At 45.4% G+C, this 18,952-nt stretch overlaps 1 protein-coding gene across 1 annotated transcript in view; it reads left to right on the top strand.

Annotated features, from left to right (window-relative positions):
* SMC5 (structural maintenance of chromosomes 5) overlaps positions 1–2,593 on the top strand; it is a 281,089-nt gene extending 278,496 nt beyond the window's left edge. The window contains exon 24 of the mRNA XM_029612667.1: positions 890–2,593. Coding sequence (XP_029468527.1) covers positions 890–1,027 — 138 coding nt within the window. The 3' untranslated portion in view covers positions 1,028–2,593. The remainder of the gene's footprint in view (positions 1–889) is intronic.
* Positions 2,594–18,952: the final 16,359 nt, after the last annotated feature.

Raw genomic sequence — 18,952 nt, 5'->3', positions numbered from 1 at the left:
TTGATGCTAGTGGCTTGGCTGTGGTTTGCTGACTCAGCATAGCTGTTGCTTCAGGAAAATGTCTTTTGATTTTGTATCAATTATTTTTTGTACCATGGCCAAGATGCAAGTCAGTAGCTTCTAAAGGTCCCCAAAATGCTCACAGAAGATGTTTTAAAAATTGTCATTCTGATTACTACACATACTTGGGTGAAGGCCACAACATCTGTGCCAAATATATTGCTGAGAGCAGGTAAGACCTGGAAGGAGAGGCTCCTTGCTGAACATAAATATCCAGATTGAAGCTAGCCCTGGAGTCCAAGGTCTGGGGAGCCAACCAGTTATGCTGGTGACTAGATCTCATTAAAACAGTCTTCGGCCACTTCAGTACCTTACCTTGACTCTTTCCAAAGGGTCAAAAGATGAAGCAGGCAAATGCCATGCATCACGTGGACTCCCACAGTTCAGCTTGGCCTTCCCTAGAGGCCACACAAAGGCTGAATAAAACCATCATGGCCATCTGTCAGAAAAATAATGAATATAACTACAGCCTGAATGAACATTTTCCCTTTAACACAAAAATGTGTTTCTAAAGGGGAAAAGTTTAGTTCAGTGCATTGCTATATTATAATTTAATATTAAAATCAGAGTACAATAATTAGGTAGAGTACAGACATAATTACTGAAGAGCTGATTAGGATGAACCATACAGTCTGCATTTTATATATGTTTAGTTGGGAAGGTTTTTTCTTATTTAAAATTGTTTTGTCTTATAGTATGTTTTTATTTGTTTTAGTTTCATGTTTTATGCAGGCTATAACTTGCTTAGCATAATTGTTAATATAGGCAGGCTATAAGTATTTTAATAAATAAAATATGGATTTTTATACTTTGTTTTCTTTCATCACAGCTCCTACAGAATCTTACATATGCTGACAAAATGACTGTATTATTTGTGTACAATGGACCTTTCATGCTAGAGCCAACCAAATGGAACTTAAAGGCATTCTACAGGCGGCGGCGAAGAGTTGAACGTATGGACCAGTGAAAAATCCAGTTTGATTTTTGGAAATAAGAGCAAAATGTTTTTGGAAGCCCTGTTTTCAAACTGCAGGCATAATGGATTTCACACTGCTAAGACACTGGTGCATAACTTTTCTCAGGTTTCATTTCGCATTTTAGATTGTGATCAGCAGAAGTAACTATATTTTCATCTTTTATGTTGATATCTCCATAGTCCTGGAGCCCCTTCTTGTTTTAGTATACATATACCTTGTATAAACATAACACTAGAGAAAATCATAAACTTATGCATGGTATGAAAATCTTACTGAGGGGACCAACTAAATTTTGCTTTCATATTACAATCTCAAAACAGAAGGCATACTGCAAAACACAACGTCAGCTGCTCCTTTCTGAGTTCCAGCAAGTGCAAAAGGGGAACTTGCTAGTTCTTGACTATTTTGTAGAAGTAAAGTTTTAATTGGAATTTGCTCATCAGTCATACTGACAAATTGCCTGAAAGAAGCTTGATGTATGATTTATTACATTGTTGCAATATTTAATAATATGAAAGCTAATTAGCAACAGACTAAAAACATTTTTCCACATGGTTTGTGAACTGTGCATTGAGATAAGATGTGCCCTTTTCTTTCCTAGCAATATTTATAAAAAAAAAAAGCAATACTGTTCTAGCTCAGTGGTAGTACTACACACTGTTGTGCAAAGATGCTGATCCAGTTCCTCAGCCTGGCTTCTGATCTTCGGGTTGGCATGGGTTGAAGATGCTACAGAGACATTCACAGCGCCTTCGAAGAAAATCTCAGTGGTGGCACATACTAGCAAATCTTAGAATGTGCACATACTGGATTCTGGAGGGAACTGTGGTTTTTCACCTGTGCCATTGAACTATCCCCACAAGGTTTTGGCAAGATGGGAGCTTATAAAATAAAGGCTGATTCCAATTTTGCTGGAACGGGAGCAAGAGAAAATCGCCAAACCTCCCCAAAAAAGTTGTATATTTATGTAAAAAAAAATTTACCGATATTTAAGTGCCTCTTTCTTCTTTCAGTTCCCCCTAATTATCAAACATTTTTAATTGAAAATGTAAATTTAAATAGGTTGAGACCGGGTTAGGGAGAGGAGAAATAATGCTTATTTTTTTATGTTTGCCATAGTTTAACTTGGAGAGCAGGGCAAGTGCTGAAGTATGGCATGAAAGCAATGAATGCGGTAGAAAGTTCTAGTAGCCATACTGATCCTGGAAAACACTGGAGGCAATGTCGCTTATGAAAACTTTCCAAGGACCAGCAAAAAAGACAATGTAGTTCATGAGCTTTCCAGACCCCATAGATCACTTCATTTTCCCTTCAGGGACCTTTGTGGTTCCACTAGCTCATGAACTAAATATTCTGTTGGTCCTGTGAAGGGTCTCAAAACCTACAGACACCATATAAAGAAATGAGAAATTAAAGCAAATGTATACTGATTATTTATCAGCAGTTGCCACTTGACATATTACAATTAATCTAAGATACAAAAAAAAAAGGATTGTTATGGAAAACTGCAGTTAGGACATAAGTGACCATACAATTACTGTAAATTACTGCACAACTCGAGTTTGTAAAGAAAAGTTATAGTAGTTGCAAAATAATAAAAAGAACAACCATATAACAAAAAATCTTTAATTGTAAACAAATACTTTATCATTTTGACTTGAATTTTTTAAGCCTTGCAAAATAGTTATGTACTTGTTTGAAAAATTGAATCTAAAATAGTGGTATTTTTAATAGCAAAGAAAAGATGTTAGAAGATAATTCTTTACAAAGATAGTAAAATGTTTATCTTGCAGATGTTTTTTTTATGAAATCTGTGTTCAAAACAAATGTTTTCTTTACTGTTTTCATTTTTATTAGCCATACACAAATGCAGAATACTATGCCCTAATAACGCAACAACACACATTAAAAATGTATTGTGTTGTCGTAATAATTGTTTGAGAATTGCCAATATCACAAGAAAAACCTGGCCCAACGCACTAAAAATATTCATGCATTGTATGCAAATTTATGTAAAATAGCTCATACAATGGCTTATTGTGGGTCATGAATAACTTTGCTGATGCTCTCAGGCCCCTCACCCCCCCAGTCCACACTGTCAGAAGCAGAAAGCCTGGAGAAACATTTTACCCCTACCCAGAAGATTAAAGCCCTGGAGTTACATATCTTGAAAGTATATGTCATCTTCCTCCCTTTGTCCATTCCCTGGCAAATCACCATGTCAAGCCCCTCCTGAAGAAGTCTCATCCCCCCAGTATAGCCAAAAAGACCCCTTCCCCCACAGCTTCTGCTCCCCCCAATACCTTCAAGAGCCTATGGATATTAATGGGATGGGCACAATCACCGGTCATAAGTGCAGCTTGAGCATCCCTGATATTGTCTCCTCCACTCATGGATGGGAAGCTGAAAGCTTCATGCTTCAGGGCTATGGGGAAGGGATGCAGGAAATGTATGTGTTTCCTCTGCTTCTGCCTCCCCTGCAGCCTACTGCCTGGCCATGGAATGAACCCCAATGGATTGCAGGGGGGGGGGAGTGAGCAGGAGGCTTTTGTCTTCCTGCACTGCTCCTACCTCCTCTGGCAGCCTATTGGCTGACTAGAATGTATGAACAGTGCAAGGGCACCAGAGAGCAGCGGCAGTGTAGGATAGACCAGTGGTGGGCCAAATCCAGCCCATCACCATCTTTATTCTGGCCCGCCAGCTCTCTAAAATTGATATTATATGCAGCCTGTACAATGTCTGGCCCTGACTAAGCTCAGGAGTTTAGGCAGGTCAGAGTTTGTGTCGGCGGAGCTATTGAATGATGCACTGATGGGGTTCCCACCCCCCCCCCCTGCCAACAAGGAGGAGGCAGCACACGGTGCAGCTTGTGACATGCTAGCAGTAAGAACAGGCTGCGCAGCACCATGGAGCAACGTGCTAGCGGGGTTCCTACCCCTGCTAGCAAGAAGAGGGTCTGTACCACAGTGGGCCAGAGATTGACTTGCTGGTGGGTTTCCAACACCCAGCCAGTGGGAAGAAGATAAGAAGCTGACAGGAAGGGTGAGTCACATGGTGGATTGGGAAGAGAAGGAAAGTAAGGGTGGTGAGTAACTAAGAGGAGAGGGTATGTGATTGAGAGGGAAGGGAAGAAGAGGGTGAAGGGAGGGAGGGAGAGTGAGGGGGGAAGGAGACAAAGTAACAGAAAGGGAGTGGGGGAGGAGCAGTGACTGAGGGAAGTGGGTAAGAATGAGAAGAAAGGCGTGAATGGGAGGGAGAAATGAGTGACACAAAGGGAAGGGAGTGAGGAGCGTATGACAAGGGAAGAGGGTGAGTGGTGAGTGACTAAGAAGAAAGGGAAGGGGTGAATGACTAAAAGGTGAATGAGAGTGAGAAGAGAGAGTAGAAGGGTTTGTGAGTGTGTATGTATATGAAAGGAGGAGAAAGTGTGTGTTCCCCCCTCCTCCCCTCCACTAATCACTACAATCTCAAGGTGACTGAAGATCAAAATTCTATAGGTATAGAGAAGGGGAATATTATTATTCTTATTAGTTTTAATTATTAGGTGTTTGATATGTCTGCTGTTTTGAAATATTAATTGATTTTTGGGAAATGCTTAACTTTTTTTTATCCTTATTCTTAATTATTATGGGGTAGATTTTCAGACCGCGCGAATAGGCATACTTTTGCTGGCGCATCAGGCGCAAGCAAAAGTACGCGGGATTTTAGTAGATGCGCGCGTATCCGCTAAAATCCTGGATCGGCGCGCGCAAGGCTATCGATTCTGTATAGCCGGCGCGCGCCGAGCCGCGCAGCCTACCCCCGTTCCCTCCGAGGCCGCTCCGAAATCGGAGCGGCCTCGGAGGGAACTTTCTTTTGCCCTCCCCTCACCTTCCCCTCCCTTCCCTTACCTAACCCACCCGCCCGGCCCTGTCTAAACCCCCCCCTTACCTTTGTCGGGGGATTTACGCCTCCCGGAGGGAGACGTAAATCCCCGCACGGCAGCGGGCCGCTAGCGCGCCGGGACGCAACCTGGGGGCGGGTACAGAGGGCGCGGCCACGCCCCCGGACTGCCCCGGGCCGTAGCCCCGCCCCCGGAACGCCACGACGACCGGGCCCGCCCCCCGACACGCCCCCCTCGGAGAACCCCGGGAATTACGCGAGTCCCGGGGCTCTGCGCGCGCCGGTAGGCCTATGTAAAATAGGCTCACCAGCGCGCAGGGCCCTGCTCGCCTAAATCCGCCCGGATTTGGGCGGATTTAGGCGAGCAGGGCTCTTAAAATCCGCCCCTATATGTTCTATTCATAATCTGTTTAAAATATTTTTATTAGCATGTTTTACTAATAGATGTTATACTTCTTGATTTTGTTTTATGAGGAATGGAGATATTTCTGTTTTTGCATTATTGCACTGCATATGAGTCTGGCTTTTAGTGTTTTCCAGTTTAGTTTTTGGTCTTCACCTTTCTATTTATAGTTCATGGCCTTTTTATTCTGATTTGATGGGGGATCTGTCTGTGTTTTGCATTTGTGACTGAAGTGAGGTAGTCTGCTAGCCAGGAAAATTCCTTGTAGTGTTAGGTTGAAAGTTTTGCTGGGATCCATGATTGCAGGGGCTCCTCGGGTTCTAAAAATGATGGTGCCCCTGCTGAAATGCCTGTGGTATTTGTTTGTTGTGTTGAACTCCAAGGTGGGGACCTCTCCCCCAGCCCTCTTTATGCTTGATAACTAGTTATGTGGCCCTTGCAGAAAAAGATTTACACACCCCTGGTATAGACAGACTTCCTGTCTTTGGTTTGTCCTGTGGAGTGAGCATTGGGAAATCAAAAGAAGGACAGAGAGGGTTGGAAGAGCTGTAGGTGAAGTGAGAGAGAGTCCGAGGGGAACTGCTGGGAGATTGGAAGAGGAGAAGAAATGCAGGCTGGGATATAGGAAGACTGACTTTGGAAGGGGATACTACTTGCTAGAGGGGGTATAGTGCTGTGAGTGTCTGGAAAGGAACTTAAAGAAGGAATTCTGGCTGGAAGAGAAGAGGAACTGTGATTGGAAGAGAGGGGCTGATAATTGAACTGTGGGAAAGGGAGAGGAGTAGAGACATGCTGTGAGGGCAAGAGGGGCTGGGAGAAGAGCTGAGCGGGCTTGAAAGGGAAAAGGAACTGAAAATAGAGAAGGGATACAAACTGGGAGAAAGAATATGGACTGAGAAGAAGAGAAACTGGAGTGTGGAGTTAGGTGAAAGATGTAGAATACTGGGAAAGGGGAGCACTGATGAAGTAAACCAAGAGAAGGAATGTGAGAAGAAAGGGGATCATGGTGGAAAGAAAAGAATGGAAGTAGCAGGCAGGGGATAAGACAGAGAAAAGACAATAAGTTGTGGAGAGAAGTGGTGGATAGAAAGATATATACATGGAGGACAAATAACAGAAGTAATAAATGAAGATCAGAAAATGTTTAAAAAAAATGTTATGAGGAAGTATTTTAAGTTTGGTGAATATTTCTGTAATGGGGTGGGTTAAGTGGTTTCTGCCCTTTAATTCCAGCCTAGTAGTCACAGGGGGTAAATAAGGTACTTTACTAGAAGGATGGGGAAGGGGGAGGAGATTGTGGTGGTGTGTGACGCCATGGGCTGAAAATATCTCTGTCAAAAATTGCTCCTCCTTTGCATATCCAATATTGAGGGGCTGCAGTCAGGCCTTGAAGTGGAGAGGAGCACAATTAATAACAATTATTAAAAAAAAAAAAAAAAAAAAAAAAGCATTCCCCCTGTTATATATCCTACAGGAAACAGCTGTTATCTCTGGGGCTTCCAAGATAAAGGCAGGAAGCATCACATGCAAGAATGGCCTTGAAGCTAGGGCGATGCTGACACCTGAATTGTCAGGGCTCAGGATATGCAGGTGGTGGAGTTTATGGACTCTGCAGACAAAGGTCTTGGCTCTGGCCTGGAATCTGAGTACTGGGAAAAGTGCTACAGGTAATAGGGAAACAGAAGCAATGCCAGAAAAAAAAAGTATGTGGGCTCAGGGAGAGGAGGGCAGAGCAGGGATGTGATCCAAACCTACACAGGATGGGGTGAGTCACAAATTGAGAGGTGAGCTGAGCCTGCCAGTGAAGCGAAGTCTAACTGCTGAGGAGGGAAGGGGAACAGTTAAGGGACAGGTGAACCAAACTGGCAGAGAAGGGGTGCTAGTAAGGACAAGTAGGGAAGAACCTGCTGAGGTGTGGAGGGATGGGAAGAGGAAATGGGAGGAGAACAGAAGGAAGTGCATAAAGCAGAGTAAGGGGCTGAGGGAATGGAGCAACCAGAGAAGTATTAAACCCCCTACCCTAAAATAACCTAAAAATAAATAAATATAAAAGTCAAAGTATCCCCGTGCAGGAGGGGAAGAATTAAAGTGCAGAGGGAATAAGGAAGAGGCAGAAGAGATTAGGAAAATGAAAAAATAAAGGTTGAGAGAATGTGGTGGGACAAATAAAGGTGAGATGAGAGACTCTGTTGTGGATGGGCTAGAGGGGAAGGGTGCAGACTGGTGAGGATGAACTGAGATTAGGGAGAAGAACGACTGGTGGGACTTTGTGATTCCCTAGCTTTTGTTTTGACCACACGAGTCTTCCCCTTATCCACATTCACTGTTGACAGGCAGGTCTGAATTGGCTATGACACATGGGTGATGTCATCTGACAGTGCCAAACAGATCCATCTCTCTGAGCTCAATAGATCTTTTTACTCTGTCAAGCCTGTGTGAGAGTTCTCTTGAGCGTGCACTACCTCATGAGCCCTTCAATCTTTTTTTTGTCTGAGCTTCCACATGGGTGCTTCCTGGAACCAGCTCCGCAGGTGGTGAGCTTTGCTTGAGATGCTCCTGTTCAACTTAGCACATAAGGAGCATGAGGAGACCTTGCCCCTAGAAGAGAAATGACTCCTGCTTTTCATCAACCTGTGACAGTCTTCCATCTTTTAGGCCCTGTATCTCTGGCACCTCGATGACTAATGGCTGCATCATGGTCTGGCCCTAAATTGTGACTGTTGGTAATGGACATCTTACAGCCACACATACAACACACATACAAGTTCCCTGAAGCCACTGGGGTGAGACATTCCTTAATCTCTTTTTTTTTTTTTTGCTAGCACTGAAAACTGCTGTTGAGGGATTGCCAAGGCAACTTGAAACAAGTTTGAAGGAAAAAAAAGATAAGGAAACTACAAAAACATGAGAGATGTCAGCCAAAGATGCCTCAACTGACCCAGTCTAATCCTGGGCTTAGACTTTGCCAAGTCTTCTGCCACAATCCTTCCAATATGGGAGAATCCATCTTTTCCTAGAAGAATGGTGGAAGATCACCAGGGACTGCTGAGCCCTCAAAATTGTGGAATCTGGTTACCATTTACACTTCTCCCATCCTCCAGCGCTGCACCAATATTTGGCCTTCAACCTGGATTCGTCTTATTTGACCCAGCTCTGTTTTGAGGTTAATGTTACTTTTCAGACATCAGGCACTAGAACCTGTCCCTCTCAGAGAACTTGGCAAAGGCTTCTACTCCCGTTATTTCTTTATCCCCAAGACGTGCTAAATGCTCAGTAGAATCTATATGGGTAGAAATCCCATGTGTTGGGTAAGGGTATAGTGATAGGAGTATACTACCGTCCACCTGGACAAAATGGTCAGACAGATGATGAAATGCTAAGAGAAATCAGGGAAGCAAACCAATTTGGCAGTGCAATAATAATGGGAGATTTCAATTACCCCAATATTGACTGGGTAAATGTAACATCAGGACTTGCTAGAGACGTAAAGTTCCTGGATGTAATAAATGACTGCTTCATGGAGCAATTGGTTCAGGAACCAACAAGAGAGGGAGCTATTTTAGATTTAATTCTTAGTGGAACGCAGGATTTGGTGAAAGAGGTAACGGTGGTGGAGCCACTTGGCAACAGTGATCATAACATGATCAAATTTAAACTAATAACTGGAAGGGGGACAATAAGTAAATCTGCAGCTCTAATACTAAACTTTCAAAAGGGAAACTTTGATAAAATGAGGAAAATAGAAAAAAACTGAAAGGTGCAGCCGCAAAGGTTAAAAGTGTTCAACAGGCATGGACATTGTTTAAAAATAGAATCCTAGAGGTGCAGTGCATAGGTATTCCATGCATTAAGAAAGGTGGAAGGAAGACAAAACGATTACCGTCATGGCTAAAAGGTGAGGTAACAGAGGCTATTTTAGCCAAAAAAAAAATTGGAAGACAGTGATTTCTACCATCTCCGGACCTTTTTAACTCTTAACTTTGCTTCCTCGTGATACCACCTGCTCCTGCACAGCCTGTTTCCTGTATTCAGCCACTTGCCTGCTCCATCCTGTTTGCCTTGGCCAATCGACATTGTGATTTCCTGCCCGTGCATCAAACGAGGAGTAAAACAGGCAGCGTCCACATCCGCAGCAAAGGAGGAGAAGGAAGAGGCTGCTGCTGCTCTAGAAGCCCAAGTTAGAGTCTGCTGTTGCTAGTGTGTTTTGAAAGGGGGGGGGGGGGGGAGAGAGAATGAATGAGCATGTCTGTGAGAGTGAGTGTGTATTTGTATAGGAAGAAGAGATCTGAGCGTGTATGTAGGTGAGTAGGAGAGAGCTGAGTGCAAGTAAGCATGGATGTGAAAGTGAGTGGGCATGTGTGTATGGAACAGGGAGAGATGTGAGTGAGTGAGTGTGTGTGTGTATTGGTGGGAGAATGGCAGATGTAAATGTGTAAATGGACATGAGAATGTGAGAGAATGAGCAATGAAAGTAAGTGTAAACATGTAGAACGGGTAGATGTGAATCGGTTATTTACTCTTTCGGTTATTTACTCTTTCGGATAGTAGAAAGACTAGGGGACACTCCATGAAGTTAGCATGGGGCACATTTAAAACTAATCGGAGAAAGTTCTTTTTTACTCAACGCACAATTAAACTCTGGAATTTGTTGCCAGAGAATGTGGTTTGTGCAGTTAGTATAGCTGTGTTTAAAAATGGATTGGATAAGTTCTTGGAGGAGAAGTCCATTACCTGCTATTAAGTTCACTTAGGGGCGGATTTTAAGAGCCCTGCTCGCGTAAATCCGCCCGGATTTACGCGAGCAGGGCCCTGCGCGCCGGTAAGCCTATTTTACATAGGCCTACCGGCGCGCGCAGACCCCGGGACTCGCGTACGTCCCGGGGTTTTCGGAGGGGGGCGTGTCGGGGGGCGGGCCCGGTCATCGCGGCGTTTCGGGGGCGTGTCGGGAGCGTTTTGGGGGCGGGTACGGCCCGGGGCGGTCCGGGGGTGTGGCCGCGCCCTCCGTACCCGCCCCCAGGTCGCGGCCCGGCGCGCAGGAGGCCCGCTGGCGCGCGGGGATTTACGTCTCCCTCCGGGAGGCGTAAATCCCCCGACAAAGGTAAGGGGGGGGTTTAGACAGGGCAGGGCGGGTGGGTTAGGGAGGGGAAGGTGAGGGGAGGGCAAAGGAAAGTTCCCTCCGAGGCCGCTCCGATTTCGGAGCGGCCTTGGAGGGAACGGGTTAGGCAGCACGGCTCGGCGCGCGCCGGCTATACAAAATCAATAGCCTTGCGCGCGCCGATCCAGGGATTTTAGTGGATACGCGCGGCTCCGCGCGTATCTACTAAAATCCAGCGTACTTTTGCTTGAGTCTGATGCGCAAGCAAAAGTAGGCTGATCGCGCTTCTTTTAAAATCTACCCCTTAGAGAATAGCCACTGCCATTAGCAATGGTTACATGGAATAGACTTAGTTTTTGGGTACTTGCCAGGTTCTTATGGCCTGGATTGGCCACTGTTGGAAACAGGATGCTGGGCTTGATGGACTCTTGGTCTGACCCAAAATGGCATTTTCTTATGTTCTTAAGAGTGTTTATGAGAGCAAATTTGTGAGCATTCCAGTCCCACCGTGCAGTTGCCCCCCCCCCCCCCCCCCCCCCCCAAATGCATGGTAATCTCAGGGTGACTGGAAGTCAAACGTTCCCAAGTATGACTGTTGTGATCAATATTGGGCCCCACAGCAACTATGGTAGAGAGGGAGCCTCCCTCAAAGCTCTTTGCTCATTTCTCTTACTTTTCCCACAGCTTCATGGGCTTCTGCTTCTCTTCAATCTCCACCCACCCAATTGCGTCTGCATTTCCTTTTTCTTTTCCCCTTGGCCTCACTGATAGCTGTGGGACTGCTCCGTCCTCCCCTCACCACTGCAGTGCTAGAAAACGCTCCCATGGCCTTCCCTCACACCAGTCCCGTCTTTCTCTCTGCTGCAGGAGGTAACAGCAGACCTCCCACTGCTACCTCACCACAGGTGAAGGCTCCTCACTGATTTCTGCGGATGCCCCCCCCACCTATGTTGGGGCCGTGGCAAAAAAAATAACTCTCTCCCACTCATCCTACATCAGGCCTTTCTGCCCACTTCGTCCCATACCACTTGGTAGCAGTGGCATACTAAGGGTGGGTGCGGTCCTCCCCGGGTGACATCCAGGATGGGGGGAGTCAGCCGGGAGGTCAGCAACTATGAGCGGAGCCCATCTCGCTCACGACAGAAGAAGAGGGAGGCCTCCATGCTGTGAGCGGTGGAAGAACTCTGCGGCTGCCTAGAGCGCCACGGGTCTGGAGCTGGCAACTGCAAAGCCTTTTCTCCTTCCCAGCCCCAGCCCCCCCCCCCCCCACGTGGCCTGGAAGAGGATGTGGTGGGTCCGCGTGGGTGGGAAGAAGGAAAGGTCATGCAGTCGCAGCCCGAAGCAGGAGGAAGAGCAATAGCGCTGCTCCCCATGCCCACCGCAGATGCAGGAAGTAGAGCCGCAGCAGCCCCCCCCGTGCCGCCTCAAGAAAAATGAAGAGTTCCCATCTGTCACGGGGGCTGAAGGAGGAAACTGCTGCTGTGCTTCTGATGGGGAACAGGGTAGGAAGTCTCTGTGTGAGTGTGAGTGTATAAGGGAGTGAGACTGCATGTTTGTGTGTGAGAGAGAGAAATGGAGGTAAAGTGTGTGCAAGAGACAGAGGGAGCCTGTGTGAGGGAGAGGGGAACCAGAGATCATGGGGGAGGGACGGATAAGTGAATTGGGCGGGGGGGGGCAAATACTTTAGGTATGCCACTGGCTGATAGCCTTGATCCCTCCTGACCACCAATGTAAGTACATTTTTTTTTTATAATATTTAGAGGCTGCATAAGAGGAGATAGAGTGGCATTTGCAGGGAGCATGTGTGTGTATTTGTCAGTGGTGAGGTTGCACTGGCTCCATGTAGGAACATAAGCTTCTGGAGCTGTGCTGCTTTGATATTTTCCTGCAATCCGTTCCTGGAGAAGTGTGTTGAATTATTTTGTGCCAATTCAACAACACTGCTGCAGGGGTAACAAAACAGATTTAAACAATAAGCAATTGGTTAATACATTAAATAATAATCAAATATTCATTTGATTATTATTATGTAATAACTACTTTAAATAGTTCTCATTTCTTGTGTAATTTTAAGTCCAAGTATCAGTGTGCATATCATTTTCTCTGTTGTGAGTCACTGATTTTTCTTTTACATTTTCACACTTTATACTTCTGCATAATAGCTGTTTTCATCCTGTTTGATTAATGTGCTGAATGAAATTGTTTTTAATAATTAATCTGTTTTTTCATTATTAGCTAGTTTTACTCATTTTTTGTATTTATTTGACCTTTTTAATATAATACATAGCATCAGACATGATGCGACTGCATTTTTTTGCAAATAAATAAATATATAAAGAATTGTGCCTGTTGTTTTTTTTGTTTTTTGGGGGGGGGGGGGGGGGTCACACACCAGCAGAGTCAAGTTAGGCATTTTCTGAATTTTTTGACACACCAAGTCTAAAAGGTTCACCATCACTCTCCATATCATCAACAGACCGACTAGAGAAATACATAAAGGAACCTTACAGGCCCCACCTACAAAAGCCACTCACCTCACCTCGACCAAAGATCGAGCCTTCTCGACAGCAGGCCCAACTATCTGGAACAACATCCCATCGGACCTTAGACAGGAACCCTGCCTCTTAACATTTAGGAAAAAACTAAAGACCTGGCTTTTCCGCCAAGCCTTCTCAGATCCCCTTGATACACACTAGACCGAATATCCTTCATGAACAATGGACCTCCTTACTACCTTCAAGTTCTGACTAAGAGCCGATGATTCTTACTGTTTATACTATTTAAACACTACGTTCCTTAGGCCTATTCTTTCTAGCAGTTCAAGCTTCCAAGTTTACTAACCTTGTTATATGTAACTTTATTCTTCCTGTTCTACTTATGGTTTTAGTTACAATTCCCCTAATCAATGTAAACCGATCTGATATGGTCTTCAACCATGAAGGTCGGTATAGAAAAGTGTTAAATAAATAAATAAAATAAATCACTGGTTTAGCCTGTGGGGTATCAGACAATTTGATGGTTGTTAGTTACTGAGAGGGAGAGCCGTGTAAGATTTCAGAAAACAGACCCTGCAAAATATCTTTATAGAGTTGGACAGTAGGGGTCCTCAGTGAACTAAGAATATTGAAGCTTGATGATTCACTAACCAGTCCTCAAGGCCTTCCCAAACAGTCTGGTTTTCAAGATATCCGTCATGAATATGCATGTGATTATAGTTGTATATTTTGGGGATCCAATCTATGCATATATCTCATTAATACTGTGAACTCAACTGGTTTGGGAATCACTGATCTAGTGTGTGTGATTGTTAAAGAATTTTGTCTGAAAACAAGCAGTTCACGTCACATTAGTGCCAAACCACACAGCATATTTCCAGAGCTTTCTTTTAAGAGACAGAAGATCTCTTTTATTCATATGTGGCAGCTCATGTGTTCGTACATTGTGACCCAGTTCCCCTTTTTTCCCCCCCATTGGCTTCCTCAGAAGCGTTTCTTCAATCATAGTTAAAATTTACTTTGTTCTCTCAGCTTAATTTTTGGCTAAAAGTGTGTCCTAGTGCTTCTTTCCTTCCCTTCTAGTGACTTGCATAGTGTGACACATTTTAAGTTTTGTTTTCTTTTTACCTGTTGGGAGGCAAATTTTTATCTGTGGTTTCTGAAGGCCCCTCAGTCACACTATATTTTGCATTTTTTTTTATTTCACATCATTAATTTTTATGATGATACTGGAGAAAAAGTGCAGTGGCTTTAAATTTTATTCAGAATGTAGGCAAAAGATGTCCATCACAGACCATCATAAAATGTGCTATAAAGGCCAGGGTGAGCGTTATGATGTGTCCCACTGTTGCATCTGTGCAAGGATTCTGAGGGCCAACAAAATATGGAAATTAGATAGTAACAGAGTAATGACAGCAGAAAAGGACCAAATAGTCCATCCAATCTGCCCAGCAGCTTCTTATGGTAGTATCTGCCACAACATGCAAGTTACCCTATGTTTCTCTTAAGGGTATAAACTGCTGCTCTGTGCAATTATCCCCAAGCCTTAAGACAACCTATAAAAGTTTACTGCTAGCAACATTTTTATTGGGTGATGAGCCTTCTTGAAAATTCAGATAGTGCTGCTTGCCATGCTTTGCTTATAGATTTGGCCTTAGAAACAGTCCTGTTCTTTTCCCCTTATGTCTGCATATCAGTACTCCAAACCGTAAAAGGCAGGGGCCCTGTTGACTGTCGGATGAAGCCAATTCCCCCACGACCGCATCAAAGAAGAGAGCAATGTTGCAGCTGCATCCAAAGCATCAAGGCTTATTGGTTAAGGGTAGTAATCCCATGCCTTCTGTTAAGGGCAGTAACCACTGTTCCTTGCAGGTTACCCCCCCCCCCCCCAATGCTTATCAGTTCCCAAGACTGTAAAATTGAGGGCCCTTGTTGGTGGTTATCTGAAATCCAGCTCCCCTTTTCCCCTACCACTGAAGTGGAAATCAATGTAAACAATATCTCAAAATGTTGGTGTACCTGGTTTCTCCTTTGAATATCCTATTTCAGCTATCATACTCTAAAGAGCAGTATAATTTTGTAGGACCACTACTCATAGGGTCAAGGTATTATACCAGACTCTCTTTATGGTTTCAGGTCCATTTTACTTTATATATTTTTTTGTAAATTTTTATAGTATTTTCACAATTTTCTTTTCCATCCAACTGATGAAAGCTCCAACAGCACGTTCAAAAATCAAACCAGCTAAAATAGCAAAGTCACTTTTTCAATCCCAAATACGAAACAGTTATGCAGTGATACTCACCTGCAACGCCCAACACGATCGCGTTTCGGACCCCCACTCTTATGGTCCTGCTTCAGGGGAAAAGGTTTCCATGTTTCTTCCGTGACACTCCCGAGGCAATCATCAGAATATCATTTTTCTTCAATAGCTTTCGAGCCCAAGTCGGGGTCGCATCTATATTATTGATTGGATACAACTATTGAAGAAAAATGATATTCTGATGATTGCCTCGGGAGTGTCACGGAAGAAACTCTTACGGTCCTGAAGCAGGACCGTAAGAGTGGGGGTCTGAAACGCGATCGTGTTGGGCGTTGCAGATGCTCTATCACGCTCTTTTCATTCAGAGGATGTGCCTGATGAGCCACAGCACATAACTGACCCGAAGAAGATCCTCTTGGCATTTGACAAAGTTCCTCATGAGAAGCTTCTAGGAAAAGTAAAAAGTCATGGGATAGGTGGCGATGTCCTTTCGTGGATTACAAACTGGCTAAAAGACAGGAAACAGAGAGTAGGATTAAATGGACAATTTTCTCAGTGGAAGGGAGTGGGCAGTGGAGTGCCTTAGGGATCTGTATTGGGACCCTTACTTTTCAATATATTTATAAATGATCTGGAAAGAAATACGACGAGTGAGGTAATCATATTTGTAGATGATACAAAATTTTTCAGAGTAGTTAAATCACAAGCAGATTGTGATAAATTGCAGGAAGACCTTGTGAGACTGGAAAATTGAGCATCAAAATGGCAGATGAAATTTAATGTGGATAAGTGTTGCGCTAGCGGGAGGCCTTGAGAGGCCTTCACAATCTGTTGCGCTCCGCTGGCTGGGAGCACTAGGGGTGAGATGTGTGCCCCTTACGGTAAGACGGACCTCATCTAAGGTTGGAGCTGACCAGGCCCCTGCCGACATGCATGCCTGGATGAGGCCAACCACGCAAGGTTGGTCTCTGAGTAGTCCTCCGGCTACTCCCAGCCCTTTCGGACCTGCTGCAGGGAGCAGCACAGGCGGCAGGCCAGACAAGAGACGAGGGCGGACAAGGGCTGAAGCTTGAAGGCTGAGACGAAGGCTTCAGGACTCAGGAGAAGAACACAGGGCATCAACATCCAGAAAGGCGAGCAGATGGAAGCTCTGGTCATAGAAGGCATCTAAGACTAGAGTAGGTGGAGTTTCAAGGCAACAGAAATGTCTGAGGCAAGGATGACTCTTACAGACCTTGGGAAATCCAGACAAGACGAAAAGGACTTGGAAGATTTAGGCGAAGACAAGTGGGCACTGTTCCTCAGGGCACCCTAAACAGCCCACTACTCAGGGCGGACCCAATGGGCTGGTCACGGACCACCCTGTCCTCTACGCGCCCTACACAGCCTAAGCAAGCTGGTCACGGACCACGTGGGAGCGAGGCAGGCTCAGGAAAGGAATCCAGCTGGCAGGGGCTCCAGTGACCGGAAACAGGAACCGACGGAACGGATTTACCCTCGGGGTGGACATCTGGAGGACTCGGGGAGCTGGAACATTGCAGGAACAGACATCGGGAAGATCAGGTACATAAGGACCTCTAGCCATCAAGGACGTCAGGCCTTCTGGAACATCAGAAGTGCAGAGACGGAGGACATCAGGAACATCAGGAGGGCAGAGGACATCAGGAACAGCAGGAGGACAGAGGACGTCAGGAGGGCAGAGACGGAGGACGTCAGGAACGTCAGGAGGGCAGAGACAGAGGACATCAGAGACCAGGATCAGGAACAGCAGAGACAAAACGAAGAGGATTGCTTGGAATACTGGAACACCAAGCAAGAGCAGGAACATGGAGTCCAAGGGGAAGGAGAAGTTCCCCAGACAACTGGCTCATTGCAAAGGCAAAGCTGACTGGAAGTTGAAGTCCTTTTACAGGGCTGAAAACAGGCAACTCCCTGGGAGGAGTTTGGATGGGCCACAGTTAGCTGGCCCTATAACTGAGGAGAAGTGCTGCGGGCCGGCCCAAACCAGGAAGTCCATGCAGGCCCAAGCAAGCCTCAGGCATCGAAGGCCTCCCAGGTCCTGGAGCAAATCCTGGACAGTTCGTAGGCAAGACCCCGGCTTAGGAGCGGCCTCCAGGAAAGAGGTAAGAGGCCTTCTGTAGCACAGATATAGGAGGATTCATAACAGATAAGTGCAAGGTAATGCATGTAGGGAAAAATAATCCATGCCATAGTTACACAATGTTAGGTTCCATATTAAGTGCTACTACCCAAGAAAGAGATCTAGGAGTCATAGTGGATAACACATTGAAATTGTCGGTTCAGTGTGCTGCAGCAGTCAAAAAAGCAAACAGAATGTTGGGAATTATTAGAAAGGGAATGGTGAATAAAACGGAAAATGTCATAATGCCTCTGTATCGCTCCATGGTGAGACCGCACCTTGAATACTGTGTACAATTCTGGTAGCCGCATCTCAAAAAAGATATAATTGCGATGGAGAAGATACAGAGAAGGGCTGCCAAAATGAAAAGGGGAATGGAACAGCTCCCCTATGAGGAAAGACTTAAGAGGTTAGGACTTTTCAACTTGAAGAAGAGACGGCTGAGGGGGGATATGATAGAGGTGTTTAAAATCATGAGGTCTAGAATGGGTAGATGTGAATCGGTTATTTACGCTTTCGGATAATAGAAAGACTAGGGGGCACTCTATGAAGTTAGCATGTGGCACATTTAAAACTAATCGGAGAAAGTTCTTTTTCACTCAACGCACAATTAAACTCTGGAATTTGTTATCAGAGGATGTGGTTAGTGCAGTTAGTATAGCTGTATTTAAAAAAGGATTGGATAAGTTCTTGGAGGAGAAGTCCATTACCTGCTATTAATTAAGTTGACTTAGAAATTAGCCACTGCTATTACTAGCAACGATAACACAGAATAGACTTAGTTTTTGGGTACTGCCAGCTTCTTATGGCCTGGATTGGCCACTGTTGGAGACGGGATGCTGGGCTTGATGGACCCTTGGTCTGACCCAGTATGGCATGTTCTTATGTTCTTAGACGTCGAGCCAGCACATGCTGTGTGGATTTTATAAAGCACGCAAGTATGCGCATGTTGCGCTTCCCAGCCATGTCCGCTCTGCGGCCGGTCCTGCTCACCTGGCCTGAGCGTCCACCAGCTCCACCCTGACTCCCTGCGCTGCTTGGCCGCAGCGTCCTCGGGCATCCCCGGCTCCTTCGCGGCCTTCTTTGTCGCAGCTGTCCTCGCGCCAGGGCTTGGCGTGCTCCTCGGCATTGGCCACGCCCCCTAGCGTGCGTTTGTGGAACTCTCCTCTAGTTAAAGGGCCAAGTGCAGGAAAACCTCGGGCAGCGCCCGAGTCTGACGTCACTTGAGCAGGGTATATAAACAGCAGCTCTAGCCCTAGCTCATTGCCTTGGCAATCGGGTCGTACACTCTGGTGTGTCTAGTTTGCCTTCCAGCGTTTCCTGTTCCAGTGTCTCTTGTTCCAGCGCCTCCTGTTCCTTCGTCTCTCCATCCTTGGAAGTACCCTCCGGACTGATTTCACAGTACTGACCATTGCTTGCTCCTGATTATTCTTGATTGCTGCCTGGACCTGACCTCTGCCTGAACACTGACTACTCTTGACAGTTGCCTGGAACCAACCTCTGCCTGGACACTACTTCCAGATTGACTACAGGTACTGACTCTTGCTTCAGTTGACCATTCTGATCTTCTACTCTGGCCTTGAGCTTGCTATTCTTTCGGACTCTCTTTTCTGGCCTCCTGTGACTGCTAGACATTC

Source organism: Rhinatrema bivittatum, chromosome 1 (genome assembly GCF_901001135.1).
Source record: "Rhinatrema bivittatum chromosome 1, aRhiBiv1.1, whole genome shotgun sequence".
Lineage (NCBI taxonomy): Eukaryota > Metazoa > Chordata > Amphibia > Gymnophiona > Rhinatrematidae > Rhinatrema > Rhinatrema bivittatum.
The sequence above is the reverse complement of the archived record's forward strand: the minus strand, read 5'-3'. Positions and strand labels throughout refer to the sequence as shown.